Source organism: Mustela nigripes, chromosome 2 (genome assembly GCF_022355385.1).
Source record: "Mustela nigripes isolate SB6536 chromosome 2, MUSNIG.SB6536, whole genome shotgun sequence".
In the NCBI taxonomy this organism is placed as follows: Eukaryota; Metazoa; Chordata; class Mammalia; order Carnivora; family Mustelidae; genus Mustela; species Mustela nigripes.
In genome coordinates this window covers 102,615,039-102,629,880 of record NC_081558.1, presented here as the reverse complement: position 1 = coordinate 102,629,880, position 14,842 = coordinate 102,615,039, and the positions used below count along the sequence as shown (strand labels likewise).

Below are 14,842 nucleotides of genomic sequence, written 5' to 3'. Positions count from 1 at the left end.
GGCCCGCATCGGGTTCTCTGCTCAGCAGGGAGCCTGCTTCCCTCTCTCTCTCTCTGCCTGCCTCTCCATCTCTACTTGTGATTTCTCTCTGTTAAATAAATAAATAAATAAAATCTTTAAAAAAAAAAAAAAAAGAACACTTGTTTATAATTTAGTAGGGGAGAAGGAGACAGATTAAATAACGTAATAAAACTTTGATAAATGGTAAAAGGAGAAATACAATGCACAGCATTAAAGTGTTTTCTAAACTCCTAATTTTGGCCTGTTTTTAAATAACTGGATTTAAGAATTATTTAAAGGTTTTTAAAAAAATGTAATACTGCTTTTTGAAATTGTATAAGGATGCTGTGATGTGTTAACAGCAGCAATCCCTGTGAGACCCATTATTAATGAAATAGAATGCTAAAAATTGCATGAGCAGAATTATGTTTCTTAAGTCTTGTTATTGATACTTGGTCAAATTCTTTAGGGGTTTACTAGTACCTCTTTTTTAGAATATTCCTGTCCCTTTACTAACCCCCACCCCATCTCTAATTGTATTATAGGACTTCATTATTATCCTAGTTGACACATACACAATAGTATATTAAATTATAATATACTAATATACTAATATATTAATATATATACTAATAATGGATTAACAGTAGTTTCCTGTAGTTTACAGTAAGTTTTCCTTTGTATTTGCTGTGTCTTTACATAGTCCTCTTAGGTAAAAACATGTGTTGCTGTCTCTTTATAGATGAAATAAATGAGTTTAAATATCACTTGTGACTTACCTGTATAGTCAGATTTACTTGAATGGTGGAGTGAAATAGAGATAGCACCAGAACCAAGTCTTTTGGTGTCACTTGAAGTCACTTGAAGCAAGGTGCAACGGAAGGGGTTTCTTCATTTGAAATAACTTTCAAGTAGATTCTTCTTAATTCTTGTTGTTGTTTAATTGACTGCTAAGTAAAGGTGATAATTTCATGTCACCTGTTCTGCTACCCACTGTCCCAGTTACAGATCCCAAGGTCTTAAACTAGCCAGATTTGCTACCATTTCTAATTTTAGTACTCTTTACCTCGGCTTTTTCGAAGTATGTGCTTTCTGGGGCCAAATTTTTCTGCATTGCTTCCTTTAGAAGTACCCTGTTCTTTAACTTTGTTTCTAGGGTGTTGTGTCTTTCTGAATTGTGTATCATACCCTCCAAACCCATTCAGATTGTCCTACCCATTTATTTCCATTCCTACCTCCAAATTGGAGAGCTAGGGAGTATTACTTTCTCAGAAACATTTCTGTATTTCATAATACAATTATAATGAAGTAAAATTACTAAGTAAAAATAGAATTAAGTAAATTATTATTAAGTAAAAGTATAGTTTGTTCCAAGTTAAATGTCTTAATTCATCTTTATTTTAGGCAACTAGACTTGAGACAGACATCATGCCTCTTGAGCTTTCTTTATATAGGCTCTTATTCGAGACTATTTTTTATGACCTGTCTTTTTAAAATAGCTAGGTTTTCTTACCCTGACATTACTTTTGGTTGAAATTCTTGCTTAATCCTCAATGTGAACACTCTTGTTTCTTGTCCAATTTCATGTTCTTTATTACCATCATTTCCCTTCAAGTATGATCACTCACTCATGTTAATTCTAAAGATACATCTAAAAATAACTTATTGTACGTATATTACCATGTTCTTCAAGTCAAAATTGCAAATTATTTCACTAGTCTGTATTTTTTATTTTGAACAGAACTTGAAAATTAAAATCAACTTTATGGTGTGAATGCTAATAACTTAATAGCAACTCTGACCTATAGTATTTTACAACTGCCTTAGTTATTAACCTCCTACAAACTGAGCAGTTGACTCAATATAATTTTTTTGCTTTACTTTTTATTAAAATTTTCAAAAATACTGGGGCACCTGGGTGGTTCAGTGGGTTAAGCCTCTGCCTTTGACTAAGATCATGATGTCAGGGTCCTGGGATCCAGCCCTTTATCGAGCTCTCTGCTCAGCAGGGAGCCTGCTTCCCCCTCTCTCTGCCTACTGCTCTGCCTACTTGTGTTCTCTCTCTGTCAAATAAATAAATAAGATCTTTAAAAATAAATACTTACATGTAGAGGGATAGTATGTGAACTATTATTTCACATACTATTAATATGTGAACTAATATGTGAATTATTAATTGTGAACTATTAAATTATTAATATGTGAATTAATTAATATGTGAACTCTCACATATATATACTCATTACCAAACTATAACAAATCATTAACTCGTGTGTGCTCATATGACCCATAATCCCTCCCATTTGTGTCCTTCTTTGTCATTATTTTATTTTGAAGTAAGTTTAATACTTTATATCATTTTGTTTTTGTATATTTCAATATCAAATAGACTTTTTATAGGACTAGAATCAAAAGATAACTTCTGTACAACGATGATGGTAAAAAACAACTTTTTTCACTGTATGTTTGTTAATAAATGGGCAGAGGGAAGCAAAAGGCTTTGTTGCCATAATTTTTGAAGAATGTAACTTCTTTTGTAACTTTAAGTACCCCTTTCTTTCGTGTCATCGTCTGTAATTGCTTAAACAAAATGGGGTGAAGTTGTACCATTAATTTTTTTGTTGAAGTGAAATACTATCAATTTGAGGAATCTCTATGGGTCATTGGATAATGTCAGATATTCATAAAATCTCAAATGTCTGTAAGTTGACTACTTTTACTTAAATAATAATCATACAAAGAGTATTTGTATCATGTTGATTAATCAAATTTAAATTAAAAATTTGAAAAACAAATAGTATTTGTATTTATTAGGTTTGGTTTTCACTAAATTATTTGAAGGTAGATTATTACAGTCAAAGGTAGGACCTGCATATAAAGTAGTTAATGTCATGTTTATATATAATAAGGTTTCTCATTTTTAACCTGCTGCTTCATGTAGTCTAAATGCATAATATATAATTATTTAACCATGCAACTGTGTTGTCCTTAAGCATTTTATCATATCATCCAGATCTAGTTCTTTGCCAAAAATAGTGTAAAATATTTGAACCTTTTAGGAAAGCCCATACACTTGGAAGAAAATGGTTATTCTGTGTATAATGTTTCTTTCACACATTTTTTATGTTTAGTTCTTTAGTTAATTGGAATAGCAGAATTATTAGTGTTCATAAACATACCTCCTAAAATTGGCTTAAAGGATAGTCTTTTTTTTTTTAATTCTAAGAAAATGTCATTTGAAATGGTACTTTTATACTCTTAAATATGCAGGAGAAAGATAATTTTGAGGGGAATCATGTCAGTTTTCTGGTATGTTCATGATATGTTCTGATATGTTTTTCATTTGGTATTGATTGCATTTTATTCCTTAAATTTTATTTCATCTACAGAATAATTTCCAGGTCAACCAGAAAACCAAGCTTCTTTCAATCCATACTTAATCAGACATATTTATCCTACTTGGTTTTTTTGCTGTTGTTTTGCTTTTGGTTTTTTGACTCTTGTTATTCTGTGAGTGGTAACAGGTGGTAAGCAATAATTGCAACTGAAAATAGAATTTTTTTCTGGGTGATAAAAGTTGGAATCTTCCTGGTATACTTGGGAATAGAAAAGCTAATGATATCTGAGCAACCTGGGAAGAGTTCTTATGCAAAGCATATTTGTGGATTTTTTTAAGAAGACTGGTAAACTTCTTTACAAATGTTAAGAAAATTATGTCTGTTTTAGCAGAAATAATTTATTTCTCAAAAGCAAATTTAACTGTTTATACTTAATTCTTTTCATCTGGTGCTGGAAATGGGATTCATTGATTAACATATGGAAAGCTCATATAAAATTATAATTTAAGAAATAGCAGATCTTTCATTTGCTTCTGACATTTGTGAATGTTGATATGGAATGTGTCAATTTTCCTGTTAAGGTAACACATTTACAATACTTTTCTTTAAGGCAAATCCTCCTCCAGTACTGGTCAACACAGAGAGCTTGGAAACGTCAACTTATGTAAGTCCAATTTCCTCCACACATTTAAATAATAATTCTTTTCATGTTCAGTTTTTGATACATATACAAAGATCACAGCTTCATTTTCTTTAACACATTGTACTTGTGTTGTTCTTTCACTGATCTGTAATTGTTAAAGTACATGAAAGCAATACTTCTTGATTGTTTTTTTTCCCCATACTTAATGTAAAGCAGAAATGTTGAAATAAAAATTTATGGTTTATTTTTAAATTAAAATGGTCAGTTTTCACTAAAGGCTATCATTGACCAATGGTCTTTACACAGTGCCATATATTCAGTCATTTTAGAAATCTAGTTGAGTGACTAGATTTTTAGTATCCAGGTTTATATGTATACTCAGATATTAGTTATATAACTTCATACTGAATTGAGTAGTACTTCTCTATAAAATTACTTTGTTAAAAAGCCCTTAAAGATAAGCACCCAGAACAGCAGAACCTAATCCAACATTTTTTACTCCAGAGGAAAATGTCTTTGGAAGATGTTTATGTAGAAGTAGTTCCTATGCTTTTTTTTCCCCCCATTCAAATGGTACATAATTTTATAGACTGTAAAAGTTCTTTTTTCCCCATTTTTAAATAGTTGATTTCAGTTTATACTTTAAAACACTGCCTAATCCAAGGTCATGAGAATCCTTAGGTTTTCTTCTGAGTTTTATAGTTCTAGCTCTTACACTCAGATCTTTGATCCATTTTGAGTCAATTTTGTATGTTGTGGAAGGTAAGGGTCCAACTTAATTCTTTTGCATATGGGTACCAGTTGTCCTGTCCCATCACCATTTGTTGAAAAGACTATTTCTACATTGAATGGTCTTGACATCTTGTAGGAAATCAGTTAGTTATAAATATATGGGCTGAAGCAGCTGGGTGGTTCAGTCCGTTAAGCATCCGACTCTTGATTCTGTCTCACATTCATTAATATCCAGCCCTGCGTCTGCCCTGGTTATGAATGAGAAACATACTTAAGATTCTCCCAGGGTCCTGGGATCGAGCCCCACTTCAGGCTCTCTGCTCCGCAGGGAGCCTGCTTCCTCCTCTCTCTGCCTGCCTCTCTGCCTACTTGTGATCTCTGTCTGTAAAATAAATAAATAAAATCTTTAAAATAAAAAAATTCTCTCTCTGTACCTCCCCCCAACTCTGTTTGCATGCATGCTTGCTCACTCTCTGTCTCTCAAAAATATATATAAATATAAATATATGGGTTTATTCTGGATTCTTAATTCTCTACTAGTGATGTTTATGTGTATCCTAATGCCAGTACCACATAGTATTGATTACTGTAACTTTGTAATATTTGGAATCAGAAAGTATAAGTCCTGCAGCTTTTTAAGTTTGTTTTGGATATCCTGGGTTCTTGTGTTTCTATATGAATTTTAGGATCAGCTTGTCAATTTCTGCATGTAAAAAAAGGACAGCTAGAATTTTGATAGGAATTGATTTCAATCTGTAGGTAAATGTGGGCAGTATAGCCATCTTATCAATATTGTGTTTTCTAATCCATGAACACAGGATGGCATTCCATTTGTTTACATCTTTGTTTTCAGTAATGTTTTAGTTTTCAGTGTACAAGTCTTAAACTTCTTTCACTTAACATTTATTCCTGAGTATTTTGCTCTTTTAATGCTGTTGCAAATGGAATTGTTTTCTTAATTTTATTTATGGATTTTACATTGCTCGTGTAGTAGAATATAACAGATTTTTAGGAATTCATTTAGAAATATAATAGATTTTGATCTTCTTTCCTGCAACCTTACAGAACGTATTTATTAATGTTTTTGTGTAGATTCCTTTACATTTTGTATATAAGACCATGCCATCTGCAAAAGGAGATAGTTTTATTTCTTCCTTTTATAATCCAGATTGATTGATTGATTGATTGCCCTGGGTAGAACCTCCATTACAATGTTTAGTAGAAGTATTGGGGGCAAATATCCTTTTCTTGTTCCTGATCTATGGTAAAAAGTTTTCAATCTTTTTCTGTTAAGTATGATGTATTATACTCAGTTTTTAGTATTAGTAGATACAATTTCATTGGCATTGGGGTTGGTTCGGTCTCTGTGCATTCCTGCTCTTTTTTTATATAGTGAAAAGTATTAACGGAAGGCAAGTTAAAAACAAAAATTCTGAGTTCTTATTGGTTTCAGTAATAAGATGGAAATGAAGTAATTTGGTGAAATTCTCATCTGTTTTTCTTTTTTTTTTTCCCTTAAGGTATCCTACAAATAGTGAAGGTTAGGAGAATTCATTCAATTTGACTTTGGTAGTTTTCTTACATACTTAGAATCTTCTTCACTTTTTCCATATATAAGTTAATTGATAACTGCCAATATTTTTAAATCAACTGAAAACATTGCTGGTCATTGTTTAATAAAATCTTATAAGTACATTCTTTGAGGTTAAGACTTTTGTATTTAGTTTTGTTAATTTTTCAGTAGGAAGAACATTTCCTTCTTCCCAATTATGTTTTTCTTTTTAGGTTCTTACCTTGTGATGGTATAGACTTTGATATTTTTATTTGCCTGAAATTATGCATTAATAGGAACTATGAGTCACATGACTGTTGATAAAATCTTTACTTCTAATATATTAATCTACAGTTAGGAATTAATTACTGAATTGAGCCTAAACAATAAGTAATTAGTAGATTAGGCTTATTTTTAAATCTTCCCTTGGAGAAGTCTTATACTGATTATGTAATGGATTTGTCGGTCTTGTTCAGATATATTGGTAGAGGCTGATGAAAAAATGAAAATCTTTGGGCCTATAAGGAACTGAGGACATGTTATAAATTTTCCTCTGCCTCTTAATGGCATGTATGTACCCATAATTAAAACAAATTGTATTAAAAAAAATTTTTACAGGTTAAAAATTAATAAGTGCTCTTTCAGTATACTGGCAGCAACTAACTGTAAATAATTCCATTAAATCTATCAACAAAAATATGAAATACCTAGCAGTCAGCTTAACAGGAAATTACAGAGTTTATAGTAAGAAAACTATAAAACTTTGCTCATGGCTTCAAAGAATACCTAAGTAAGCAGAGAACAGATCTTATTGCTGAGCAGGAAGACAATGTAGAGATCATCATTTTCCCCAGATGAATTTGGTCTAGGACCAGTTATAACCCCCCAAAAGAGAGCAGTTGGGGGTACAGGGAGGGGGGGTGGGGAAGAGGGGAGAAGGGATAAGAAAAAGAGGAAGAGTTTTAGAATTTAGTTTCTCTGTTGTACTAACCACTTCAGTCACCATATGTGGGTAGTAACCTCCTGTATTGGACAAGGCAGATGATAGAACATTTTATCATCACAGAAACTTATGTTGAACAGTTTGATTTATAAAAAAGTAAAAACTCAAGAGTAATCAAGTAAAATTTAAAATAAAAATAATTGTGAGAGATTTCCCCAGCAAATAATAAAATATATTATAAGACATCGTTAATTAAAACAGCAGAGTTTTAATTAATAGATCGATGGAATACAACTTAACCTAGACATATGTTATATAATCAGATTTTCTTTCTTGGTCAAGTTTCTTTTAGATTAGTTGCTCTTAGTTATAGCTTTATAGGGTTTTTTCTCCATAAATGTTAGGATTTTTTTAAATGTTTAAGAATTTACCACCTATTCTTTTTTTTTTTTTTAATTTTTTCATTTTTTATAAACATATATTTCTATCCCCAGGGGTACAGGTCTGTGAATCACCAGGTTTACTTCACAGCACTCACCAAAGCACATACCCTCCCCAGTCCATAATCCCACCCCCTTCTCCCAACCCCCCTCCCCCCAGCAACCCTCAGTTTGTTTTGTGAGATTTAGAGTCACTTATGGTTTGTCTCCCTCCCAGTTCCATCTTGTTTCATTGATTCTTCTTCTACCCACTTAAGCCCCCATGTTGCATCACCACTTCCTCAAATCAGGGAGATCATAGGATAGTTGTCTTTCTCTGCTTGACTTATTTCGCTAAGCATGATACGCTCTAGTTCCATCCATGTTCTTAAATGTCTTTGTAATTTGTGCCTTTTATGCAGACTACTGCCATAACTTCTTCACTAGTATACTTTTCTCCAGTTGTTCTTCATCTGTTCCATACTACCATAGCTCCTTTTCTGGAAAATCTTTTAAATCTATTTGATGCTCAGAAACTTTCAAGAATATTTCTCATTGCTTACTACAGCATTCAAGACCTTTTACAGTCAGGCCCCAGTCGACCTCTGGTTTCTGCTCCAGCTTTGATCCCCTACACAATCCTATTTTGTTGATGGGCCTAAATTCAAAACCCAGAAAATACTAGCAATGACAGTTCTCAGGAAGTATTCTAGATCTGCTCTCATAATTTTAAAGAAGAAAAAATTATTTTGTAAATAATATATTCATTTTGCCTAAAGATCAGTCTCCTCTGGTTTTATTCCCATGTTACACCTCTCCCATCCTGCTAATTGAGAGTAATAAACCTTATATAATAATATATTAGTCAAGCATTTCATTCCTATTGGAAGCCATATTTTGTAAAGATATAAAAAGAAAACTAAGCAAACCAACCATTTTGTAGTTTTGCTGGAAAACATATTGCTGTTAAAAATTGTTTTTTTCACTTTTACTGTTAATGAAGTGCTACCTACAGAGCAATTTGTAGTTTTGGTAATGTACTCTTAGCATTTTGAAGCCCAGTTTGAGTATGTTTAAAGTTGTTATCAGATTATTTTTATATACAAAATTATCAGACAGTTTTAAGTTATGGAGGGTTTAAGACTAAAGTCATTCAGAGTCCCTCTGTTCTCACTTTTCACCTTTTTAAGATCACTCTGTGTTACCTGGAATCCTCACCAGCTCTCAATGACTTAGCATTAAATTAGGCACTAAGCATATTTACCATATATTTACCTTTCGAGAAGGCTTAATGGTTAAAATCTCAAATATTTTAAAACAGAAATCATAAGGTCACAGTATAGAAATTTTAACACCAAATAAACACCAAAAGGGCCATATAAGCACACTTACGTTGGAATGTTTTCCAGAATAAAATTTCAGAGTATTTGGAAATAAACAAATGAACAGAAATAGAGCCCAGTGTAGCAGTTTTGAGATTTGGCCAAAGCCATTTGCTGAGAAAAATTTATTAACTTTAATGGATGTTTTTAAAAAGAGAAGAGTAATCAGCATAAATGAATTGGGTGTTCACCTCAAGAAGCTTTGAAAAAATTCTTTATTCTATATAAGGAATTATCAATTATTTATTCTAAGGAAAGAATAAAGAATTGATAAAAATAAAAGCAGAAAGTAATAGCACAGAATGTGATAGATTAATTAGTATTAAAACTACTTTGATAAGGACTGGCACTTTTAGCAAGTCTGAGCAAGGAAAAATAAAGGTGATACAGATAACCTTTAGAATAAGGAAAGTGGTATAGCTGCAGATAAGGGTTTTATTTTTCTCATAAAAAAAGGACTTCCAGTCAAGTTGGTAGGATATGTATATGTATAAGCCTCCTGCATTTTAGATGCATAGAAATCTGTTAGGAGGTGGGGGAGGGACAGTAAAATATTCTCTAAACTGAGAAGGCACTTTGAGATGAAAAAATGAAATAGGCCGCTCCATATAGTTTACACAGTTCTGTTCAGGATAACTTACCATCAGAGGAGGGTGGGTTTGGGTGGATAATCCGAATTGTCAGCAGCTGCATGGCTGTTCTCCATGAAGTCTGACCTTGGTTCACAGATTTTGTAGAGTGAGGGGACTTGCAGAGCATTGTAGTGAGATCAAAGGGTTCACTTGCACCTAATTGACCACTAACCTTTAATTGGATTTTGTGGTGCCATCTGTTTGTCAGAGAGGGGAAAGACCATATTGTCTCTTAACCAGATTTGTAGGAGGCCAAAGCAAGCCTCCCCATATCCAGGCCGTGGTGGGGATTTCTAAGACATGTATATTAATCTCCAAAGGCCATGGTACTTGGGGTGCCCAGAAGTCATCAAGCAAAACATATGAACAAGATGGAGGGCCAAAGATGGAGTCAGTATTGTCCCCACTCCTACAGAATGAAAGATTTAAAAAGGAGAGAGAGAGAGAGAGAGAGAGAGAGAGAGAGTGAGTGTGTGTGTGTGTGTGTGTGTGCATTCATAACATAATCTCAAAAACAAGGAAAACTGTTTAGGTAAGAAAGAGAGTTAAAGTGGCAGTTGGGTTTGAATCCATTAGAGCCATAAAACCCAAAAGGTAGAAGAGATGTTTCAGAGGCCCTCAAGAAAAAACTCCTGGGCCCTGAACTGGACCTGAAGTAGGGGTGCTTTCTTATAGCATGGTGAAGAAAGCGAAGTAGCTTACATAGATATCATTATTCTGTTGTTTCATTATTCTATTGATGTATAACAGACCACCCTGAAACTTCAGTGGCTTAAAATACAGTTCATTATTCTCACAGTTTTTCGGGTTAACTGGAAGATTCTTCTGCTTCATATTGGCTGGGACACTGGAAAAGGCTGGAAGATCCAAAATAGTCTCATTCATGTGACTGGCAGTTGATGATTATTGCTAGTTAATGCAGCTGGGGCTTTTGGCTAAGGGCCTTAATTCTCCTTCATTTGAATCTTCCATGGGCTGTTTGATATTCCTCACATTATAGCTAAGTTGTTTTTTTTTTTTTTTAAGATTTTATTTATTTATTTGAGAGCAAGAGAGCATAATCGGGGGTAGGGGCGGTGCTGCAGAGGGAGAGAGAGAAGCAGGCTCCCCACTGAGCAGGGAGCTGGATGTGGGGCTGGATCCCAGGACCTCATGACCTAAGCCAAAGGCAGGTGGGTAACTGATTGAGTACCTTCTAAAACAAAGGCAGATATTACAAGGGATCACATGACCTTGAGAACCCACACAGCATCATTTGTGCCACAGTCTTTTCAACAGAGCTCATCTGGGACCTGCCTAGATCCAAGGGAAGGAGAAATAGATGACATCTCTTCATGATAGGATAGTTTAGCCATGTTGCTAAAGAACATTTAGGATGGAAGATGGGAGGCATCTAGAGAAATCTGGTTTATCACAATCCCTGTTTGACTTATCAAGTATTTTGCACAACCTCATATCAAAAATGTTTAAAGCAATGACATGAACCTGAATTAATCCAATTCCAAGGATTATTTACCTTTCAACAGTGGCCCTCACTGTGAAAATTACTACTTCCAGGAGGGAGTAGGGAATAAATTGGAAAGAATAAGATAAAGTGCTTGGTCTATAAGACGTGAGCAAGAACTTGAATGGGGAATCAGATTTGGACGTGAAATATTTAAGTGAAATTTGTGACAGAGGAAGCAGTAAAGTAACAGATGCAGAGGTGAAAATTTGCAAGGTATGTAAAGGAAAGAGCAAATCATTCAAATTTGATGGTATGTAACACTCATGAATTATGTATATTAGGAATGAAGCTAAGTGATAAATTGAGGTCAGTTCATACAGAGCCATGTATGAGTTTTTCTGAAAGTTTAGGAGCAATAAGTATGTTATTGGACATGAGCCCCAGAAAGATCCATCAGTGTAAAACACATTAGAGTTATTTGGGCAGCAGAGAATACTAGTCTGAGTGTTGGATTATTACATTGGCAATAATCCAGAGGAGATTAACAAAGGCTTGAATCAAGGTAGTAGAGATGAGAATGAAGAGCTAATGGTTTTCAGAAAAATTGAAGTATTCAAATCAATAAGAATTGGCACCTGATTAGATGTATGGATCAAGGCAGTGAAAAGAGTTGAAGTTCCATAATATTAAAAGTCGTATGGGGACACCTCGGTGCCCCGGTGGGTTAAGCATTTGCCTTCAGCTCAGTCATGATCCCCAGGTCCTGGGATGGAGCTTCATGTCAGCTCCCTGCTCAGCAGGGGGATGGCGGAGGGCTAGCAATCTTCTTCTCCTTCTCCTTCTGACCCTCCCCAGTGCTCATGCACATGTGCTCATTCACTCTCTCTCTCTCAAATGAATAAAGTTTTTAAAATATTAATGCTGTGTGTACCCTTTCTGTATTTTAAAGTCATAATACATGAATTGTCAACTCATTAATTACATTTGTGCTCATCTATTCCTTGAAAATTTTACCTAAAATTATTAAAATGAAGTCAGATTATTTGATTACCACCACATTTAACAGGTTTGCATTAATAAATCCTACAAAAATTATGTCTTGACATTTCAAATTTTATATTCTAAATTTCTGTGCTATTTCTTTTTTCCATCAGGTTAATGGCACTGATGCAGATTACGAATATGAAGAAATCACACTTGAAAGGGTAAAAACTTAATTATCTTAAGATTTTATGCATAAATCTGTTGCTTAAAGAATTCTTTAAATATACTGCTCTTTCATACAGAATTCAAGGGAAAAGATTTTTCAAAAGCATAACTATGTAATATTAGTTTCTTTTATAAGTACACATATTATAAAACTAACCATGATATTTTTAAAACATGTTGCTCTTCTCTAATAACTTTTTAAAAAAATAAACTTATTTAAAAGAGTTCTAGATTTATAGAAAAGTTATACCAAAAGTTTCCACTTATCTTGGCCTCAGTTTTGCTAGTTGTTAACATCTTACATTACTGGAATACATTTGTTTCAACTAATGAACCAATATTAAGTATTATTATTAACCAAAGTCTATACTTCATTTGGATTTCCTTAGTTTTTCTGTTTTTCTCTTTCAGAATCCCTTCCAGAATACTACATTACACGTAGTTATCATGTCTCCTTAAACACTCCTCTAGTCTGTTTCTCAGATTTTTCTGTTTTTAAGTTTTACTTTTTTCATGTAAAACATTATTGATTTAAAGTATTTAGTATGCTAGTAATGTGCTTATTGTTAACAGTTTTCTTTTTAGCATAATGATAACCATAGTTCTAATGGACAAGATCCTATTGAAAATTTAGGCATTCCCCCAGTCAGAAAATAATTTAAGGGTACAATTTAGATGTGTAAATTTTCTTGTAATAGTTACCTCTTAAGAATATTTGCATTCAAATGTTGATGGATTTCAGTAATGCCACCTTGCCTGACAAGCATTTTTGAGAAATAAAGTGTTTCACAGAAGTAAAATTTTCTAAGTAACTGAATGTCTGTTTAAGACTGAAATCCAGGGTACCCGAGTGGCTCAGTTGGTTAAGCATCTGCCTTCAGCTCAGGTCATGATCCCAGGGTCCTGGGATCAAGCCCTACATCAGGCTCCTGGCTCCGCGGGAAGCCTGCTTCTCCCTCTCTCACTCCCCTGCTTCTGTTCCCTCTCTCACTGTGTCTCTCTCTATCAAAATAATAAAATCTTAAAAAAAAAAAAAAAAGACTGAAATCTTAGATAATTAGGCTTGTTTAAATGTGAAACCAGAGTGGTCTTTTACATGTATGCTAGATCTTTACTGCCCACTACCCAAATTTGGGTTACTATAACGTAGTACATGTATTTTAATATGGAATTTTTTTATTTAGTTTTTTTCCAGCTTTATTGAGATATAATTGACATGTAATTCTAACTTTTTAATCTTACTCATTTTCATTCTCTCCCAGTGCCTTATAAATTTATTTAGTTAGGAATGGACATTGCTTTTTCACTTATTAAAAAACTTGAGTACCCGGAATTAGAGAGATGTTAAAGACTACAAACTTAGATGAATTATTTTCTAGAGATCTAATGCACAGCATAGTGATTATAATCAATAATACTATGTTATATGCTTAAAAATTGCTAAGAGACTAGACCTTAAATGTTCTCACCACAGAAAGAAATGACAATTATGTGAAATGATAGAGATGTTAGCTAAAGCAGTGGTTATAATCATATTGCAACATGAAAATATGTCAAATCAACATATTGTACACCTTAAATTTATATAATGTCATATGTACATTATATCTCAATTTTTTTAAAAAAGCAAAGAAAAAGAACATGAGTTCCTGAATGACATGGTAACATCACACAAACATTGATCCTATTATTTGTATTCTAGTAACTCTAGTTTTACTCTAGTAAAAGAGTTTAGACAAAAAAATGATTCAAATAGAATTTTAGAACACATCACAGTAGAGGGATATTTAAGCTATTTAGTTAACAGTTAATTAATCAGTTCAGATGTATCTGCTTATTTGAGTTGCCTGAAAGCCAGAGTTAGAAGATTTTTGCAAAAATAAACAATTTTTTAATACCATTGCTTAGAACATTTATCTTTAAAGACTTTTTCGAAGCAGTGGAAACTTCTCTTCAAAGAAAATCCTACTTAGAAATACAGTATGTAAAACAAGTAAAAACTAGCGCTGCTTTGGCAAAATTGACTTTGTTATCAAGAAAACTCACCAATTGAGTTCTCAGGTTGGACTTTCAGTATTAAAAAATGCCTTTTGCTATTCAGCTATCTTGGTTAAAGACGTCAGGGATGGGGAAAAAACATGTCAAAGATGATGACTTAACAGATATCACTTGGTCATTTTAAAGTCAGCTGATGGCAAGGTTAGTAAAAGAAAAGCACCATCCCTACCCCATTTTTAAAAAGTTGAAATAATGTTAATTTTACCTATTCAGAAATAATTGTAGTGGGAAAATCACTTTACTTTTTTTTTTTTTTTTAAAGAAATGTTTGCCTTACCAAACCTGAGTGGGATACATTCTAAAAAAGAGACCTATCAGTGACCTCTGCAGAGGGGTGACTGATCTAAGGGCAAATTGCATATACTTTGAAAGAAATAACCATAATAGACTATACTTCAGAAGTATTTAGTTCCTACTCGGAAGTAATGCCTTTGAATTCTTCATAGAGGAAAAAAGAGCTTTCCTTATACTTCTTAATTTAGAATCT

General features: G+C 33.2%; 1 protein-coding gene across 17 annotated transcripts in view; it reads left to right on the top strand.

Moving 5' to 3' along the window:
• Window positions 1–14,842, top strand: part of DLG1 (discs large MAGUK scaffold protein 1) — a 261,346-nt gene that overhangs the window by 145,800 nt on the left and 100,704 nt on the right. For all 17 annotated transcript variants that reach the window (XM_059391228.1, XM_059391229.1, XM_059391227.1 and 14 more), the window contains 2 exons: window positions 3,949–4,002; window positions 12,243–12,293. In XM_059391228.1, the coding sequence (XP_059247211.1) occupies window positions 3,949–4,002; window positions 12,243–12,293 (105 nt within the window). The remainder of the gene's footprint in view (window positions 1–3,948; window positions 4,003–12,242; window positions 12,294–14,842) is intronic.